General features: G+C 39.8%; 1 protein-coding gene across 1 annotated transcript; it reads left to right on the top strand.

Annotated features, from left to right (window-relative positions):
• The first annotated feature begins 6,290 nt into the window (after positions 1-6,290).
• On the top strand, positions 6,291-8,706 carry LOC149847716 (uncharacterized). The gene is made up of 5 exons (XM_089996892.1): positions 6,291-6,390; positions 7,608-7,667; positions 7,949-8,029; positions 8,148-8,314; positions 8,410-8,706. Exons 1-5 carry the CDS (start codon positions 6,369-6,371, stop codon positions 8,503-8,505), a joined length of 426 nt encoding a protein of 141 aa, XP_089853018.1. The 5' UTR covers positions 6,291-6,368; the 3' UTR covers positions 8,506-8,706.
• The last annotated feature ends 9,384 nt before the right edge of the window (positions 8,707-18,090 follow it).

The raw sequence follows: 18,090 nt of genomic DNA, 5'->3' as shown, positions 1-18,090 counted from the left end.
GAGATATAGAAAATCGAGGGATCTGGGTATGGTTAGATGTATCAAAGATGAAACACAAAGGGTTTTAGTCATAGATGAGGAGATTAAGGAGAGGTGAAAAATTTATTTTGATAAGCTGTTTAATGAAAGTCATGCTCAGGTTTTATAGGATGATTATTAGGCCTGCTTTACTATATGGTACGAAATGTTGAGCTGCCAAGAGACATCATATTCAGAAAATGAGTGTAGCTGAGATGCATATGCTTAGATGGATGTGTGAAAATACAATAAAAGATAAGATTCAGAACAAAGAGATATGTAAGAAAGTAGGCGTTGCACCCATTGAAAATAAGATGAGAGAGAATCGTTTACGGTGGTTTGGACATATTCAGCGAAGGCCTAATGATGCTCCAGTTAGAAGGATGGAGAAATGGGAAAATATATTAGTTAAAAGAGTTTGGGGTCGGCCTAAAAAGACTTGGATGGAGATGATAGGAAAGGATATGAATGCTTTGAACCTCACTGAGGACATAGCATTGGATATAAATGATTGGAGAAGAAAGATTCATGTGGAAAACCCAGAATGATTTCCTTTTTTGGTTCATATCACCGACCCTAATTGTTTTGGGATGAAGGCGTAGTTGTTGTTGTAGTTACCGAACGCAAGGCTTCCTTACGAAATAAGATTCTTGCATTTGGGTTCCCGTGCTTTCCCTCTAAAGCGCGGAGAAAAAGGGAAGCAAATTAAGTCATGCTAAACATGAGCGTTTTTGCTCATGCCGACATCGTGGCCGTCTGTTTGCATTTTGGATGAATGCCACGTGGTTTTGTTGACTTTTGAGCTTTTTAAAATGCAAATCGGATGGCCACGATGTCGGCATGAGCAAAAACGCTCATGTTCAGCATGACCTGATCTGCTTCCGAGAAAAAGGGTGTGACTCTCGTTGGACTCATTTGGGCCGGGAACTAATTGAACCGGGTCTGACTCTTGTAGAGCTCAATTATGTGATTGAAACTTATGTTACAAAGATATGGATACGTAACACGTGACTCAAGCACAGCGTGCAAATTTAATATACTTTCCAAAGAACATGAGAAGGCAGACTTTTTACCTTTTTTTGTAAATATCCGAACTTTTGTTTATGTTTTAATGCGTAAAAACGCATGTTTTTTAGCAAATATTATTTAATATATTAAAATAATACACTTGCGTGTCCGTGTCTGTGTCATTGCGTCCAACTTTATCCGGTTCTGTGGCATTTACTAAATTTGTATCTATTGGCTATAAAATCGGGAAATAAGAGCGCGTGACGCTAGGCCTCGTAAGTCGGAACCTAGCGTTAGTTTGCTTCTTAGATGAGAAAGGGAATAGGACTACTGGTCAAATACAGCCACAACAAACAATCTTGCTACGGATGTCAACGGGTTGGATATATCTGATATTCAATCCAAATCCAATCAGTAATCAAATCCAGATTTGGTATAAGGATTTCATGGCCCATTCTGATGGATATCAAAACAAGATTACATGTATTTTTTCATATTCAGTATTAGTTTTTTCCATCCGAGTATGATTAGCCAATAACCAATTAGTCAGATTTTGTATTGACTACATTCGACCCAAATCCAAACCGTTTACATCCCTGTATCTTGACTGTTTGGTAAGGTAGACACTGGTCCAAGTTTAGTCAAGCCCGTTACACCAACTAGTCAAGCATGGGCACAGCAGTTGACTGCCACTTTATATGCTCATATATATATATATATATGCTGCGCAAACCATAGGTGCGCAGCTACGGATCACTCGGTATGTCCATCGCAAGGCTTGATGGACAGCCAGCGCAAGAAACACTAAAACAATTGTTAAAACATGTTTTTTGCTCAATTTTAGACTTTTTAGTGGCTGTTTTTGACTGACAGGGTCCCTTTTCTCAATGGAACAGTAGTCAAAAAATTACAGCTAAAAGCCCCAAGGAAAAAAGGGACATTTAGCAGCGGTAGAGAACTAGATGATTTGTTTTGTCCGCTTTTAGCATTTTTGTAGGAAAATGCTGAGCGTCCAGCGTCGTTCCACTAAGGGTTGCGCTCATATACGAGTTTTTAAAACTACCATAACTTACCAATGCACACGGCCCAGCATAGCAATAAAAAAAAAGGTAGTCTTGGTTGGTATCATGAGTAAACATATAGTAAACCAACTTGTTTGATCCCCAATCACACGCTCAATTTCGAATGGTACGGCAGTTGAGAACAGGGAGATCTAACAAATGATGGATGCACGTAAGAATGTCCGTCACGTTCTTATTTCGTTGATCCAACCGTTCCACCACCATGTTACGCTGAGAACAGGATGAGGGGATCCAACGCGGAGGGGGTCTAACCCCGACCCTCTCTCTGCATCAGTCAGGTGAGGCCATCGGTGATTTGAGAGTACATTGATGGCTACAGAGGCCACTAGTGATCGGCCAGGACACCCTGCTCTCTCTTTTCTTTTTCTCTCACCCATGTGCATTGGCCGACTGACAAAGGCCACCGGTGATGGCACCTAGGTCTCTTCTTCTTGTTCTTCTTCTCTGATTAGGGCTCTAATTAAGGATTTGATTCGACTTTTGAGTAGGGATCTGAATAAAGAGAATGATTAAGGCTTTGAATCAACATTTTAAATTAAGGTTTTTTAAATTTAGTTTGAATATGATTTTTCTTTGGTTTTTTTATTAAAACTTTGAATCAAATATCTTTAATTAGGGCTTTTGATATTTAATTTTATTAAGGTTTTTCTTTTATTTGATTAGTTTTTTTAATTTTCTTTGATTAAGGCTTTGAATTAAATTTCTTAAATTAAGGGTTTTTATATTTAATTTGATTAGAGTTGTTTTTCTTTTATTTTTATTAAGGTTTGAATTAAGGTTTTTTTATCATGGTTTATTTATGATTTCTTTAATTTTATGGTTTATTTATAGTTTATTTTTCTTGTAGTTTAGAGTTTTTTTGTTTATTTATGATTTATTTTTTTGTATTTTAGGTTTTATAATTTATTTTTGTTGTTTTATTTGTATATAAAATTTATTAATTCTTATTTTTGTTCTCTCAAATTACCTTAAATTTAAACATTTTTTCATACTTGGATCAAGTTTGAGATCCTTATTTTGGGCTAAAATCCATAAATTTTTATAAACTTCCATAACTAGATCCAATATTACACCGATTAAAGCATATATATATATATATAAATTCTTATTATTATCAAATTACCCAAATTATAAATAATTTATTAGTTTTTAGATTTAATCTGGTATCTATATTGGAAATTAAAATCCATAATAAACATGTTAAAACACTCATATGGTTGGGTGGATTAAGTCATTTGATCCAAAACAAAGTTATCCGGCCTATTATCAATGTATGTCTGCCAACGTAAAACAAATGTTGGATGGAGTACAATTGTTACTAAAAAGACAAAATGTTTTGTTTGTTGGTTCCGTCCAAAGTTGGACAAGCCATCAAACATACTATAGATCTCAAAATAATAATGTGTCAGCATCATAAAAAGTTACAAACATAAGCATAATTTTTGTTCTATTTACAAATACATGCCTAAGTTTTGAGATACTAAGAATACACACTTTTTAACAAATAGGGATGGCAGTGGACCGGGGAAAGCAGGGCCCCGCCCCGCCTCATCCCCGTTTGAACCGGGGATGGAGGACATGAAACGGGGATGAAGGCGGGGGTGGAGGATAAAATCCATCCCCGCCAGGGAGGCGGGGTGGAGGATAAAATCTTGAGGCAGGGCGGGGGTGGAGACCTTGTCCCCCGCCCCGCCCCGCCCCGCCCCACTGCCATCCCTATTAACAAAGCAATTCTCAAAAGTTTGGCGTGCATTTGTAACATGTAATATTCCAACAGTTAAGTGCATTTGTAAATAGGCCAAAAGGAAGGTGTGTTTGTAAATTTTTCAACGTTAAAATAGGGCAATCTAGCACGGATCTGCAGTTGGATTTCGACTTGCAAGCTGTTTTTTTTTGTTTTGAACATATTTTTATTTAAAACTAAGATACATTTTTTAAAAAGGAATTGATATATGAATTGACAATTAATATTAGTGTTAAGTTGAGTCAAAACAATTTGTATGTACCTATGAGATTATAAGTCACTTGTACTTACAAAAGCTCTCTAAGCGTTGTTTCATGGATCCAAAAGAGAGTACTTGGGTCCTCTAAATAACTAAAAAGCTTATCATGATGAGGTTCGCAGTATCAAGTATAGCAAATATATATCATGTGCCAAGCTGAAGGCCTAGGTTCGAATCCCTCTGCCACATGGGGCTTAAGAGATATCTGGTAGGGATGCCTAACCCCAGCTTGACTTAAAAAAACAAAACAAAATTATAGCAAATATATATCCTTTAAGCAATTCAAAAGTAAACACACTTGTTTTATCCAAAATGAAAGTTCTTCCGTCAAATGGTAGAAGATGATAAATTGCGCCATTACTTACATACCACCCATCCATAAGGAAATTATATCGAATTAAATCGCGTGCTATTAGCACTAGAAACGTGAAAATTAGTATGTTCATCACCAAATTTATATATTCAACAAATATAAAGATGACACAGCACTCTTTTTTTTTTTTTTCTAGGCAATAGAGAAAATAATATAATTAAAAGGGCATCAGAATATTTTCTAGGTATCAACCCACAACTTCATATATTTTCTATAAATTAAACTAAGGAGCATATATTGTTAAAGGGTGCATTTGGATACCCATGGCAGGAATTAATTCTCATACAAAAAGATTAAACTCAACCATCCCCCTCAATCTGAGCCCACCAACGCTACGCCTTATTGGTTAGGGGCAACTATGGTTTGCCACTTAACATGGGATGACTACGGTTCAAAACCCATGGGACGTCCCTTGCCATAAGGCTGAAGCTGGATGTACTGAAGGTGGGTAGGGAGGACGTCAAGAGCTTGACCAACCAGAGGCTTGCCATTGTATGATCGGGAGAGGTTTTTCCTTCGCCTAGTTGAAAAAAAAAAAAAAAACCTCATTTTGTTGCTCCTTCAAAATTAGATGTTTCACAAGTACTCGGGGGAGACTTGTTAATGTCACCAAGCTGACAGAATGTCATAAGATCAAAACCCATCGATGGCATCCCAGCCATGAGGTCGAAGCTAGGAATACTCCCTGGTGGGCGAGGGGGACCTCAAAAATTGTAAAACGTGGACACCCTTTATCCAAAGGGTGCGTTCATCTGTGAAACGGCACATCCTCTCCCATTGAACCTTTCCAGTCATTCAAAAAGTGCAACATTAAGTGTGTAAAGCATTATCAGTACTATAGGTGCGTGATTATTTGAACAGGTCGCTCTCTATCTCCTTTTTTTTTATTTATTAGTTGCCTTTTTTATTATTTATTTATTTATAATGCTACCAACAAGTTTTTTTTTTTGCATTTATTACTTGCCTTTTTTATTATTTATTTATTTATAATTCTACCAACAAGTTTTTTTTTTTTGATGACTAAGAAATAACCTGCCTAAAAATAAGTCTCTTAATTGACTCTGGGTAAACCCTGTTGTATGTTGTGTATATTTCTTTAATAGTTGGTGGCGGCCATTTTTTTGCTACACTCTACCGGATGAGTCAGCACGAAAGAACAATAGAATGCCATCAGACAAGCCACCAATATGGAACTAGGATCAGGTGCCATCACATGGCATACTTTGAATGTGCCTTTGAACCTGGCTGCCCTTCATCTTTTGGAGACAGTCAGTTGTGGGGGCCCAAAAGCAGATGGAGGACAGCCAGTTGCAAAGGCACACTCAAAGTGTACCATGTTCCTGGCTCACCAATATAAGATGATCCCAAGCGAAATCTGTCTCCAGCAAATCCGGATTTCACCTTACTAATTTCTAACCACTCTAACCCTAATAAAAAAAAATCCTATATAAAAAAAAATCAGTTTTGAGGGCAACCCTCGGTCCTCACCCTAATCAAAATACTCTTAAGAAATTTTTTCTTATGAAAACTTCTAATAACCATTTTTTTTTCTTCATGAGATTTTTTCTCTCTTCAAAAACAAATCAATTGGGACTCTTGACCAACAATTCAAATGACCCTTCCACAGCAACAAAACCCTTAGGGTTAAATGGGAGTTATTATATTAAAAAATAAAAAATTGCCCTTTTTATAATATTGCAAAATGCGGGAGCCTAAATGAGAACCCTCTCTCTCTCTCTCTCTCTCTCTTTCTCTCTCTCTTCTTTGCTGGAAACCGGGTCTATAAATCCATCCACGAGTCCCCTGTCTTTTCTTGTTCCCTAAGTTTGGAGTCCGTGGTTTTTTTTTTCCCCCTTTTCATTCAGTTTCGTTCTTCTTTGTTTCATGGCTCGCCGAAGCTCCGGAGGTACGACTCTTATCCCCTTCTTCCTTCCTCTCCCTCTTTTCTTTGATCATCGCTGTATTTTTTTCTTTTTTCTTGATCTGTGATTTTAAGGTTTGATGAGATTCGTTCGGGATTTACTTTATTTCTCCGATTGAATTACTAGGTTTCGTGGTTCTGTTTCTTTTTTTTTTCTTCTGTCTTTTATTTGGTGGATGAGATAGGATTGCGGTTAACGCTGAAATTATTTGTGGCCTTCGATTTTGGGTTTTTCATGCGTTTTTTATTCGCTGTGGTTAGAGACCTAGGGTTTCGTGGTTTTCTTTTGTTTTGGGTGGATTTTGTTACTCGAGGCGGTAGGGAACGTGTTTTCCCTTTTTGTGATTTTTTAGTATTGTATAGTGTTGATGGAGAAAATCAATTTATAACCCGGAATTCTTGTGGATTAGAAATCGAGTTGTAGGCGAAATTCTACATGGATCTTGCACTATTTGAAAGTCTTCCTGTTGTTGGGCAAGTTGATTGATATAACTCGGTTTTGGGTTTGAACTTTGGGCAAGTTGATTGATACAGCCGTTGTTCGATCTTTCGTGATGAATATTACCAAATTCTGGCCGAAAGTGAGTTGCAAAACGGAGGGTCGGAGATTGGGCATGGGCATGGCATGCATATGCAGTTTTTATTGTCTTGGATGATGAGTTGATTTTGGTATTGCATGGTTTCAGCCTGGGTTGGTGGGAATGGGCATGGGCATAGTTTCTACCTGCATGTTCAATTTGATTGGGATATGCAAAGCGGCATTTGCTTATAGCAAAATCTAGTTTTGTCTTGGCGTAGCAAAACGTCCAGGCCATTGTGGTGAGTGAGTCCATTTGATTTATGAAGTTGGCATGCTAGTTGAGGAGTCCCGCATTATTCATTTGAACATCTTCTGAGCTGGGAAATTGCATATTAGTATGAGCTTGCTATACATTGCTCCAGTAATGAAACGACATCTTTGATTTCCTAGATTTTGTGCTCCTGGATAGTTGGAATTGTTCCTTTTCTTCTTATTTTCTCTTGGGATTACTGATGTATTTTCTGCATTGCTACTATCAATGCAAACATGTTACTAGTTGATGTTAGTTTTTTTGCAGTCATGGATTTATTTGGTATGGTCGCAGTTTAGCTAATTTATTGCTGAAACTATACCCTGTTTGTAAATTACCGGGTATTGACTGTTTGTATGTTGAACTTTGCAGGAAGACCAGCACCTCGTGCTGCTCCACGACCTGCTCCAGTGCGCAATCCTCCTCAGCCAGGTAGGATGCCCATATTGGGTTTTTTACTCCAACCTCATCCTGGATCGTTATCAACGAAGCATGCGAATCTTAGCACTTTCTATGCAGTTAAATTTGCGTGGTTCCAAATGTAGGCGCATGTTATACAACTTTTTAAACAATCCATGATTGCTCTTGACCGGGATATAGCCCCACCATGAATTAGATCTGTAAAAAATGCCGAATCAAGTATGGGTGTTAATAACACATCATGAATTTGATGTCCATGATCATGCTTTTTATTTGCACTCTTTGTACTGCAGCAAGTCATGCTCCTCCTCCTGCACCTGTCCAGAGTAGCGGTGGAGGAATGCTTAGTGGCATTGGTTCTACGATAGCCCAAGGTAAAGACACAGCCGCATGGAAATTTGAGGTTTCTTTTAGATTTTAAAGTTATGTAGAGAACCTCAGACGAACTTGTTGTGCTTATTTCTTGGTAACTTTTGCTTGTTTCTTCCATAGGCATGGCCTTTGGCACCGGGAGTGCTGTTGCACATAGAGCCGTTGATGCTGTGCTTGGCCCTCGTACCATTCAGCATGAAACCGTTTCTTCAGAGGCTCCTGCTGCTCCAGTGAACAGTGCGAGTGGATCCGATGCCTGCAGTGTCCACTCAAAGGCTTTTCAGGATGTAAGTACCTCTCTCACTTGAGTCCTTTGAACGTTTTGGTTTGGTGTTTGCATTTGGATGACTGAGCTGAAGAGCGTGTTTTGTCATCGTGGCAGTGCGTGAACCACAACGGCACAGACATCAGCAGGTGCCAGTTCTACCTGGACATGTTGTCTGATTGCCGCAGGAACAACGGCATGATGAGTGCTTAATTTGTAGGCATTTCTGCAAATGATGGACGTAGCCGAATGAAGAGAAAAAGAGTTCACTAGGTCCGGACAATTTCTCCATTTATCGTTTTGTAGCCTGTTTGGCTGTGACTTTCCTTTATCTTTCATGTTGAAATAATGATACTTTTGATGAATCTGGTTTTTTTTTTATAGTCATTAATCTGGTTGTTACCGAACGATAAACTACTGTTTTCTTTATCCGTTACATATCTTTGAAGCTGGTGGTGTGGTTTCGATTTGGCACAACTTACGTAGCCGATGCCCACAAAACGTGGGTCTTTTCAGGCCAGTCAATTATACCAATGTTCATCATGCTCTGATACATCCACGATCGCGAGGGATTTCGCTAACACATTTGATGCAGTTGGGATGTACTGGACCAAACTTCTTTGGAACCTCTATAGTGTCAATTAAAACAAAGAGCCATCAACTACCCCTCTTCCTTCCATAACTCTGTTTATAAGACCCACTTGATCTTTCCCTGACGAGGCAATTATGTTACTGAATGCAGAATCTCCCCCCATCCATTAGATTGGATCTATCTACTATCCATCCAGCTGAGACAAACCTGCCTTGAGAATCACGGATGTCATACCCAATCTCCCACGGGTTCCTACAGAAACTGAATATGTGGATGGCATAATAATCCGGCTGTATATAGGTTTCTGTCAACTAGTGAGTGTGGTGCCTAGTTCTTTAGCTTCTTTCTATAACAGGTGAGCCCTATTCTCCTTTCCTTGACTAATGATTTTACTAGGCTGACTGACCATACTAAACATAGCTCAAGACTGACTAAGCCATCAGGTAAGCTAAGCAAAGCAGCTTAGTAAAGAGCTAGGCTTCATGCTGCCTTGCTTTCCTAAAAAGAGTTACACTTTGCATTCTGCTTCACTATTGGCCTTGCTTTCCTAAAAATCTGCCCTCATAAGCTTTTGTTAATGAATCAATCAAGCGAGAGCATTTGTGTTTCAGCCCGCCATGTTGATACATTTGTTTCTTCATACAAATACCTCTTTGATCTTTTGTAGTGTACATAATGGCCTTTGACTTAAGATCTCTCGTGAACAACAATTGTTATAGGTCCCTTCCTTTTTCCTCTATTGGTGTAATCTTGTAACTTATGAATATGAGTTACTTTCTCTTTATCTCTCTCTGTTGCTTTCTTTGAGATTGTGCACACTCTGTTGTGATTGTGTACCATTGTACGGGGTGTTTGTGTTTCTTTCTTGACTCGAAAGGCCGACTTGGTTGGAATCATTAGGTGCCATGCGATGCTTCTAAATAAGCCCGTGACAATTGGTACCAAAGCCTACTCAAGAATTGGGAGAAGGAAAAAAGGGTATTTGCTGAAACTCTCATGAGTTGAGTTTGATAATGGTCTTAGAGTTGGGAGAACTTCTTGAAAAAGTCCATAAAGAGAAAAAGGCGGAAAAGAAAAAATTTGTCGTGGAATCGACAAAAATGTCTTGCTTGAAAGCAACAGTCAGCCCTATAGAAAAACAGGTGACTAAAGTCGAGAAAACAATGACAGAATTGACAGATGACGTTCGTGCCTATGCCAATGTTGTTGAAAGGGCACAAGATGACTTCGGAAAGTTAGATGGTGATGCAAGGGTTGAGATCGAAGAACTAAGGACTACAGTCCAAGAATTATCAAATCGTTTGAGTATGCAGGATGCTGAAATGCGAAAACTCCGGGAACGATATAGTCTTAGAAAAGGCTATTGAAAAACGAGATTGGTGGTGTGGCCAATGCCGAAAATCTTAGAAACAACCTATAAGGAGGGGATACACAATGATGTTTCGTTGTGATCGGCCCAAGTTGAAACCAGTCGAGTCGACAAAATTTAAAGGTGAAAGATATGCTAGGATTGTGAAAAATTGGTTGTGGGATGTGGAATAATTCTTTGATCAAACAGAGATTGACATTGATGCTGATCGAATATGTACGACGATTAGGTACTTGATTGAGGGTGTCACTGTATGGTGTAGGACGTAATATTGAAGCATGAAACGCGGAGGAGTTATGATTGAATCGTGGGACAACTTCAAAAAGGATGAGGGGATATTTCTTTTTATACAACGCTGAGAAATTTGCTCGGGACAAGCTGATGTTCCTAAGGCATATAGGAAGCATTCATGAATATGTGTCAGCGTTTTCATCGGTGATGCTCGATATAGAAGACATGTCAAAAATGGATCACATTTACTTCTTTAAAAGATGCCTAAGGTTTTGGGCTCAACAGGAGTTGACTCGGATGAAACCAACAGACCTTGTAAGTACAATGACGATAGCTGAACAAATAGTTGAGTTCCCTAATCGTGGGGGACCTCAAGCAAGGTCGTTTTGTAGAGATGATCAGAGTAACGCTACAGGAGGCCAAGAGGGAAATCGATATCGACCACCTCCTTGAGAACAGAGAAATCAGCCCCAAGTATGACATGTTGGACTTTTGAGAAATAGATTGGTACTTTCGATCTTTCGGTGTTGGTACTGCAACAAAAATCACTTTGCGTGGGATTGCCCCAACTACAATCAATGAAATGCAGGACGAAGGGCGGCCAATGCTATCGAGATAGAAGAGGCAACCATAGAAGATGACGTCAAAATGAGGGCCTTACAGAGGGTGAATGCACTAGAGGGGCCCACCTCTGCAGTGCTCATGGTAAATGAGTTAATGTAGTTGACGATGACTATCAATGGGAGGGCTACTAATGCGATGGTTGATACGAGAGCCACACATAACTTCATGGCCCAAGAGGAAGCCTGAAGATTAGGCTTGCAATGGGATCGAAAAGTCAGTCGCATGAAGGCTGGACAATGGACTGACAGAACTTATTTTTCTATTGCTCCGTTAGACGATTTTAAAGTAATCTTCGGGATGGAGTTCCTACGGGCGAGTAAGTCTGTGCCTATGCCCCACTTGGACATCATCAGTTTTATGAGTGAAGAGTCCCCTTGCATGATACCTGCTTCGACGTTCGCATGGTTTATGCTTTACAGATAAAAAAGGGCCTCCAACAAGGCGATCAAACATTTCTAGTGGCGGTGTGAGAAGAAACAGAGGAGTAGCCTCCTGAAGATATACCATCACCTATTGCTACGATATTAGAATAGTTCCAAGAAATAATGCTCCAGGAGTTGCCAAGAAACTTGCTGCCACAAAGGAAAGTGAACCATCAGATATAGTTGGTGTCAGGTGCAAAACCTCCTGCAATAGTACCATAAAGAATCCCCCCCCCTCCCCCGAATTGATAGAACTTAGAAGACAATTGGATGATATGTTTGCTGCTGGTATTATTCGACCATCGAGGGCTCCTTTCAGAGCTTTCGTACTGTTTCTGACCAAACATGATGGGTTCAAGAGGTTGTGCATGAATTATAGGGCACTCAATAAACTGACTCTCAAGAACAAATATCCCTTGCCCCTAATTGCCGATCTGTTCGATCAACTAAGGGAATCTTGAGTTTTTTCAAAATTGGATCTGTGATCGGGATATTGGTAGGTCAGAATTGCGGAAGGAGACACAACCAAGACTACATGTGTTACATGATATGGTGCCTTCGAGTTTTTGGTGATGCCACTTGGTTTAACGAATGCACTTGTGACTTTCTCTATACTGATGAACTGTAATTTTTACTCTTATCTTGATCGTTTTGTGGTTGTGTATTTGGATGATATTGTTGTTTATAGTCAAAACATAGAGGAATACATGTCATTTCTGTGCACTGTGTTTTAGATTCTAAAAGACATTGAACTATACGTAAAAAGAGAGAAGTACATGTTTGGCCAAGAGGAGAATAAGTTTCTTGAACCATGTGGTTGGAAATGGCTGTCTAAGGATGAATAGTCAGAAGGTAAGAGCTATTCAAGATTGAAAAATCCCAACCAAGGTCCCTGAGCTATGGTCCTTTTTGGGCCTAACAAACTATTATCGTCAGTTCATTGAGGGATATTTAGTTATTGTGGTGCCTCTAACAGAGTTGCTTAGAAAGGACAAAAGTTAGGATTGGCAAGAAGAATGTCAAAAAGCATTCGAGACTCTTAAAGATGCCATGACCAAAGAATCAGTCTTACAACTGCCAAACCCATAAAAACCATTTGAAGTATATACGGATACGTCGGATTTTGCCATTGGAGGTGTATTGATGCAAGAGGGTCATCCTATCGCCTTCGAGAGTCGAAAGCTGAACAACGCTGAACGGTGGTACACAGTACACGAAGGAGAAATGATCGTCATCGTACATTGCTTACGTGCGTGGAGGCATTACCTACTGGGGTCGACGTTTGTTGTCTACACTGATAATATTGCCACGAGCTATTTTCAAACACAAAGAAAGCTTACTCCCAAACAGGCTCGGTGGCAAGAGTTCTTAGCCGAATTTGATATGATTCTGGAGTACAAACCCGAAAGGACCAACGTAGTGGCAGATGCATTGAGGAGGAAGGTTGGATTGACAACCTTGTGAGACAATTTTGGGAACAAGAAGGATTGTTGATAACAACCGAGAATCGAGTATATGTGCCCCGATGGGGATCCTTGCATCAGGAGATATTGAAGGAGTGCCACGACTCTCCCTGGGCAAGACGTCTTGGGCAAGAAAGGACCTTTGCGTTGATGGGACAAGTTTATTACTGGCCTCAAATGTGTGATGACGTAGACAGTTATTTACACACTTGTTTGATCTGTCAATAGGATAAGGCCATGAATCAGAAGATCGCAGGGCTATTGGAGCCTCTCCCCATCCCAAGCCCGACTTTGGGAGAGCATTTCTATGAATTTTATCGTCAGCTTGCCAAAAATTGAGGGGTGCAATATCATTTTCGTTGTAATTGATAGATTTACAAAATATGCGATCTTTGCACCTGACCCTAACTATTGTTAAGCTGAAGATACAAATCGACTCTTTGTGAAGCACGTTGTGAAGTATTGGGGCATTCCAGAGAGCATTATCAGTGATCAGGATGCTTGATTTATAGGTAAATTTTAGAAAGAAGTCTTTCGATTGCTGGGATCAGAATTGCACTTTTCTACCAGTTTTCACCTGCAGATAGATGGCCCGACTGAACGTATTAATGGGATGCTGGAAGAATACTTGAGGCACTTTGTATGTGCAAATAAAAAAAAATGGATGGATCTATTGGATATTGCTCAGTTCTACTATAATCTTCAAAAGAGCAAATCGTCGGGACATAGTCTATTCAAGATTGTGATAGGACAACAACCTCGGGGAAAGACGCCTTTTGCTTATAACTCTGTTAAGAACTGACATGATCAGACGGAATTAGCAAAGGCATTCCTACACAAAGTTGCTAAACGAATGAAGAAATAGGCGGATCAAGACCGTCGACCCATCGAGTTTCGAGTCAGAGATAAAGTGCTAGTCAAATTATACCCCGAGAGAACGGTTGTCTTTCGGGGATACCATCGAGGACTCATTCAAAAATATGATGGACCCTTTTTTTTTTATCCAAAGGATTGGCAAGTTAGTATATAAGCTAGACCTTCATACAATTTTTCAGGTCTATCCTATCTTTCACGTGTGTAATCTAAAGCCCTTCAATGAAGATTAAGAGGATTTCATCCATAGTCTACCTTAGCGGGCTCCTATTCTTCAACGAGCTCCAACATCAGCATCAACTTCGACCTTCAGAGAAATTGAATTTATCATTGATCACATCAACTATCTAGGAGGAATGAAGAAGTATCTCATGAAATGAAAATGTCTACTCAAGAGTGATGCCAGTTGGGAGACTCCAATAAATGTTCGCTAGTTTCAGCAAGTCATTAAAGACTACTAGCAACAGATCGTGCCGAACACGACATCGGTTTAGGCAGGGGAGCATGTTCCAGCCCGCCATGTTGATACCTTTGTTTCTTGATGTAAATGCCTTTTTTATCCTTTGTAGTGTACATAAATAGTCTACCTCAGCGGGCTCCTATTCTTCAACGAGCTCCAACATCAGCATCAACTTCGACCTTCAAAGAAATTGAATTTATCATTGATCACATCAACTATCTAGGAGGAATGAAGAAGTATCTCATGAAATGAAAATGTCTACTCAAGAGTGATGCCAGTTGGGAGACTCCAATAAATGTTCGCTAGTTTCAGCAAGCCATTAAAGACTACTAGCAATAGATCGCGTCGAACACGACATCGGTTTAGGCAGGGGAGCATGTTCCAGCCCGCCATGTTGATACCTTTGTTTCTTGATGTAAATGCCTTTTTTATCCTTTGTAGTGTACATAAATAGCCTTTGGCCTAAGTTTTTCATTGAACAATAATTGTTACGGGTCCCTTCTCTCCTTCTTACTCTCTTCGTGTAATCTTGCAACTTATAAATATGAGTTACTTTCTCTCTATATCTCTGTTGTTCTCTTTGAGATTGAGCACACTCTATTGCGATTGTACAGGTTGTTTGTGTTGCTTCCTTGACTCAGAAGGCTGACCTGGTTGAAATCACCAAGTACCGTGCGATGCTTTCAAATAAGCCCGTGACAATGGGTGATCCCTATTTTGATAATATGTCTTTTGAATTCCTCGTAAAGGGTAAAGGGCAAGATTTTTCTCAGGCTTTTCGCTCTGGTGATACGATAACCTTTCAAACACTTTTTTCATTGGGCTGATTCAAGGAATTGTATGGAGTTTACATTGAAAATCCACGGGAGTATCATCGTTTTATTAATAAAGCAGACAGAGCTTGCCAGCTTTTTGCTGTAATGACGGAAATGGGGCTCAATGTGCTGCATCCGAATGGAGTGCTTGTACTTAATATCTTTCTCTTTATATAAATATTATTATATTTATCTTCTTTTTTAAACTACATGGCTGATATCATCTCTAGCTTGCCTTTTTTTTTTTTGTTCTTTCTGTCAGCGCCCTCTATCTTTAATTCTATTCCCACAGTAGTCCTGTCCTCCTACACGCGTGAATTGTACTACATATGATGGGATCCATCTTATATCGACCCTAGCCGCCCAACCAACGGTTAAGACTAGCCCGCATTTACAGTCGAAATGAGGACTAATCCTCACTGTCCAGGTGTGCAAGTCCGGGCTCGCTATGCGAGCTCAGTTCCCGCTTTGCTCTCTCACTCCTTCGCTCGTTAAGCTCGCTCCCTCCTATAGGCCTATTCTCCGAGGGTGAGTGGAGTAAGAACTCAGTATACCTTTCTATCGTAGACGAGGGCATCCTCCCTCTAGTTCACCTCCTCTGTCTGTATGGAGATCTCTACATTTTCCCCTTGTTTGAATTGCCCCAGGCCGGTGACATGAAAAAAAAATCAATATTTAAAAAATAGCACCTATTTTGAAAATATCTTATTAACTATTGAATATTAAGGGCTTGCAACTAGGGCTCTACAACCAGACTAGCTCGAGCTCTCCTCGGATAGGCTCGTTCAAACCCGGCTTGGACTAGTCCGAATAAGTAAACGAACCATGCTTGATCAGGCATTCAAGCTCGATTAGCCCAATTAAGCTCGATTAACGGTCATATGGTGGCTAGTCTAGGATATGTAGAACTTTTCAAAAAAAGGTTTACGCCAAGTGGGTAGCCTCTTAGTCTATTGTGTATGAGATCTGGGGCTCAAGCTTTTTTGAACCCGAGCTGTGTTTTTATAAAGGGCTTTCAAGCTCGGCTCGTTTCGTGTGCACCCCCTACTTGCAACTGTCCTCAAAATGCCTGTTTTCAACCTCTTTTCTTACTGGAACAGTATTACCACGTGAAATTATTATCTGGATTCAACTCTAGCTTGTTCGATCTTGTTGGATCAACATTCAATCCTGCTGCTCCATTAAGAAAGGAAGGGGTCCGATTCTCTATTCGTGTCAGACCTGTGAGGTCCAGTTAGCATATGAACCTCACAGGTCCTATTTTTTTACCAGGTATGGGCCAGATCTGATTTGTGTAATGCTTATTGGACTAGGTATGGAGTTTTTTTATAAAAGATCCGGCAGGATCCAGGTAAGATCCTGGTATCAGCAGGTCCTAATTGGATCTGGGTTCAGACCCACCACTTCTGCTGAAGGTCCAACCCATTGAAATCCCTACAATCTAGGCATTACCAAAGGGCACATTTGAAAGCAAGAAAGATGTAGGAAAAGTGAAGCAAAATAGAAAATCTGTACGGATTTTTCAACCCTTCCAAATGAGAAACTTATTCGCTGAGAGAGTTTTTCTAAAAAATAATGTTTCCTACCAAGAGAAAATTTATTTTTACACTCCTACCACCGATCTCACTATCACCACCACCACCACCACCACCACCCTCCTCTCTCATTTCTTCATATTTTTCCACTCTGTTTTTCTCATGCTATACAAACAAGCGAAAAGCTTTCATTTGAAAAACTTTTCATATAAAAAACTCTCATAGGCAAAACTCTCTTCCCATGAGAGTTTTTATCTTTTCCAAAAGTGCCCCAAGTCTGATCTAACAGGATCTAACATAAAAAGATGCAAATCTGATTACAAGTTAAATTAGGATCAGCAAAAAACTTAATTTGGATTCGTCTAGCTTAAAAACCGACATTTACATATATTTGAAACCATAATCGTTCAAAGGGTGGGCAAAAAGTTACTTGAAAACTGTACTTAATGAAGTACTCCACGCGAAAAATCACTGCATACAATAGCGAAAAACATGGTGCACAATGTGCAGGCCAATAGCACACGAGAGGGGGATCACGTAAGACATCTAAAAAAAAAGTGAGGCACATCCAAGTGATGGGAAGTTTTGGACGCCGTTCACATTGAGACCAACCACATCGAGAAGTGCTTTGTTTGGTATTCCGCACAATGATTTTGTGTTTTGTAGGCAGAGTACTGTGTTAAAGTACTCAAGTCCGATCATTGGAGACCCACACTTCAAGCAGAAACAGTGTTCATGTCCATAGTTTGTGTCCCTTAAAAAAGTGATGAAACAAAAGAACAACCTATATGATAGCCACATGCAATGTACATTTGCATGACCCCCAAGTAATCAGGACTCTAAATGGTGGAAAAAGCAGTGAAGATAGGTCATCTCCTAGGATACTCCAAAATCTGGACGTCCATAGTTTCCTCGTCCCGGTACTTGCTGGTACACACTGATTACATGCACCACACCCCCATACACCTCAGAAGATGATGAGCCTAGAATGTGAACAAGGCATTCTGGAAAATCAGGCTGCCATGATCACTTTATTATGGACCGCGTTTGTAGATTGAAAGTGGGTCGCGCATATCAGATTTGCCATGTCTTTACATATTGTGCCAGACACGATGGACTAGAAGAACCAGCTTTTATGCAATACCTTTTAGAAACTATACAAAATTGGGCCACACAAAAATGGAAAGGGGAAAAAATACCCATAGCTTTCATAGTCTCTTTTTATTATAAAAACCATGAAAATTAGCAAAAGCACAGAACGAAAAATCCCGACTGTCTCCAGCATCACCAAACCATTAACCCCACCAATTGATAAGCAAGAAAAAAAGGATTACAATTTACATGGATCATGTTGCTGGACGGGAGCTGGCCACATGCACATTTAACTACTGGATTTTTGCAAATTGGTGGTAGG

The sequence above is a fragment of the Nuphar pumila genome, chromosome 1, assembly GCF_984573655.1.
Source record: "Nuphar pumila chromosome 1, dmNupPumi1.hap1.1, whole genome shotgun sequence".
Classification (NCBI taxonomy): Eukaryota; Viridiplantae; Streptophyta; class Magnoliopsida; order Nymphaeales; family Nymphaeaceae; genus Nuphar; species Nuphar pumila.
The sequence above is the reverse complement of the archived record's forward strand: the minus strand, read 5'-3'. Positions and strand labels throughout refer to the sequence as shown.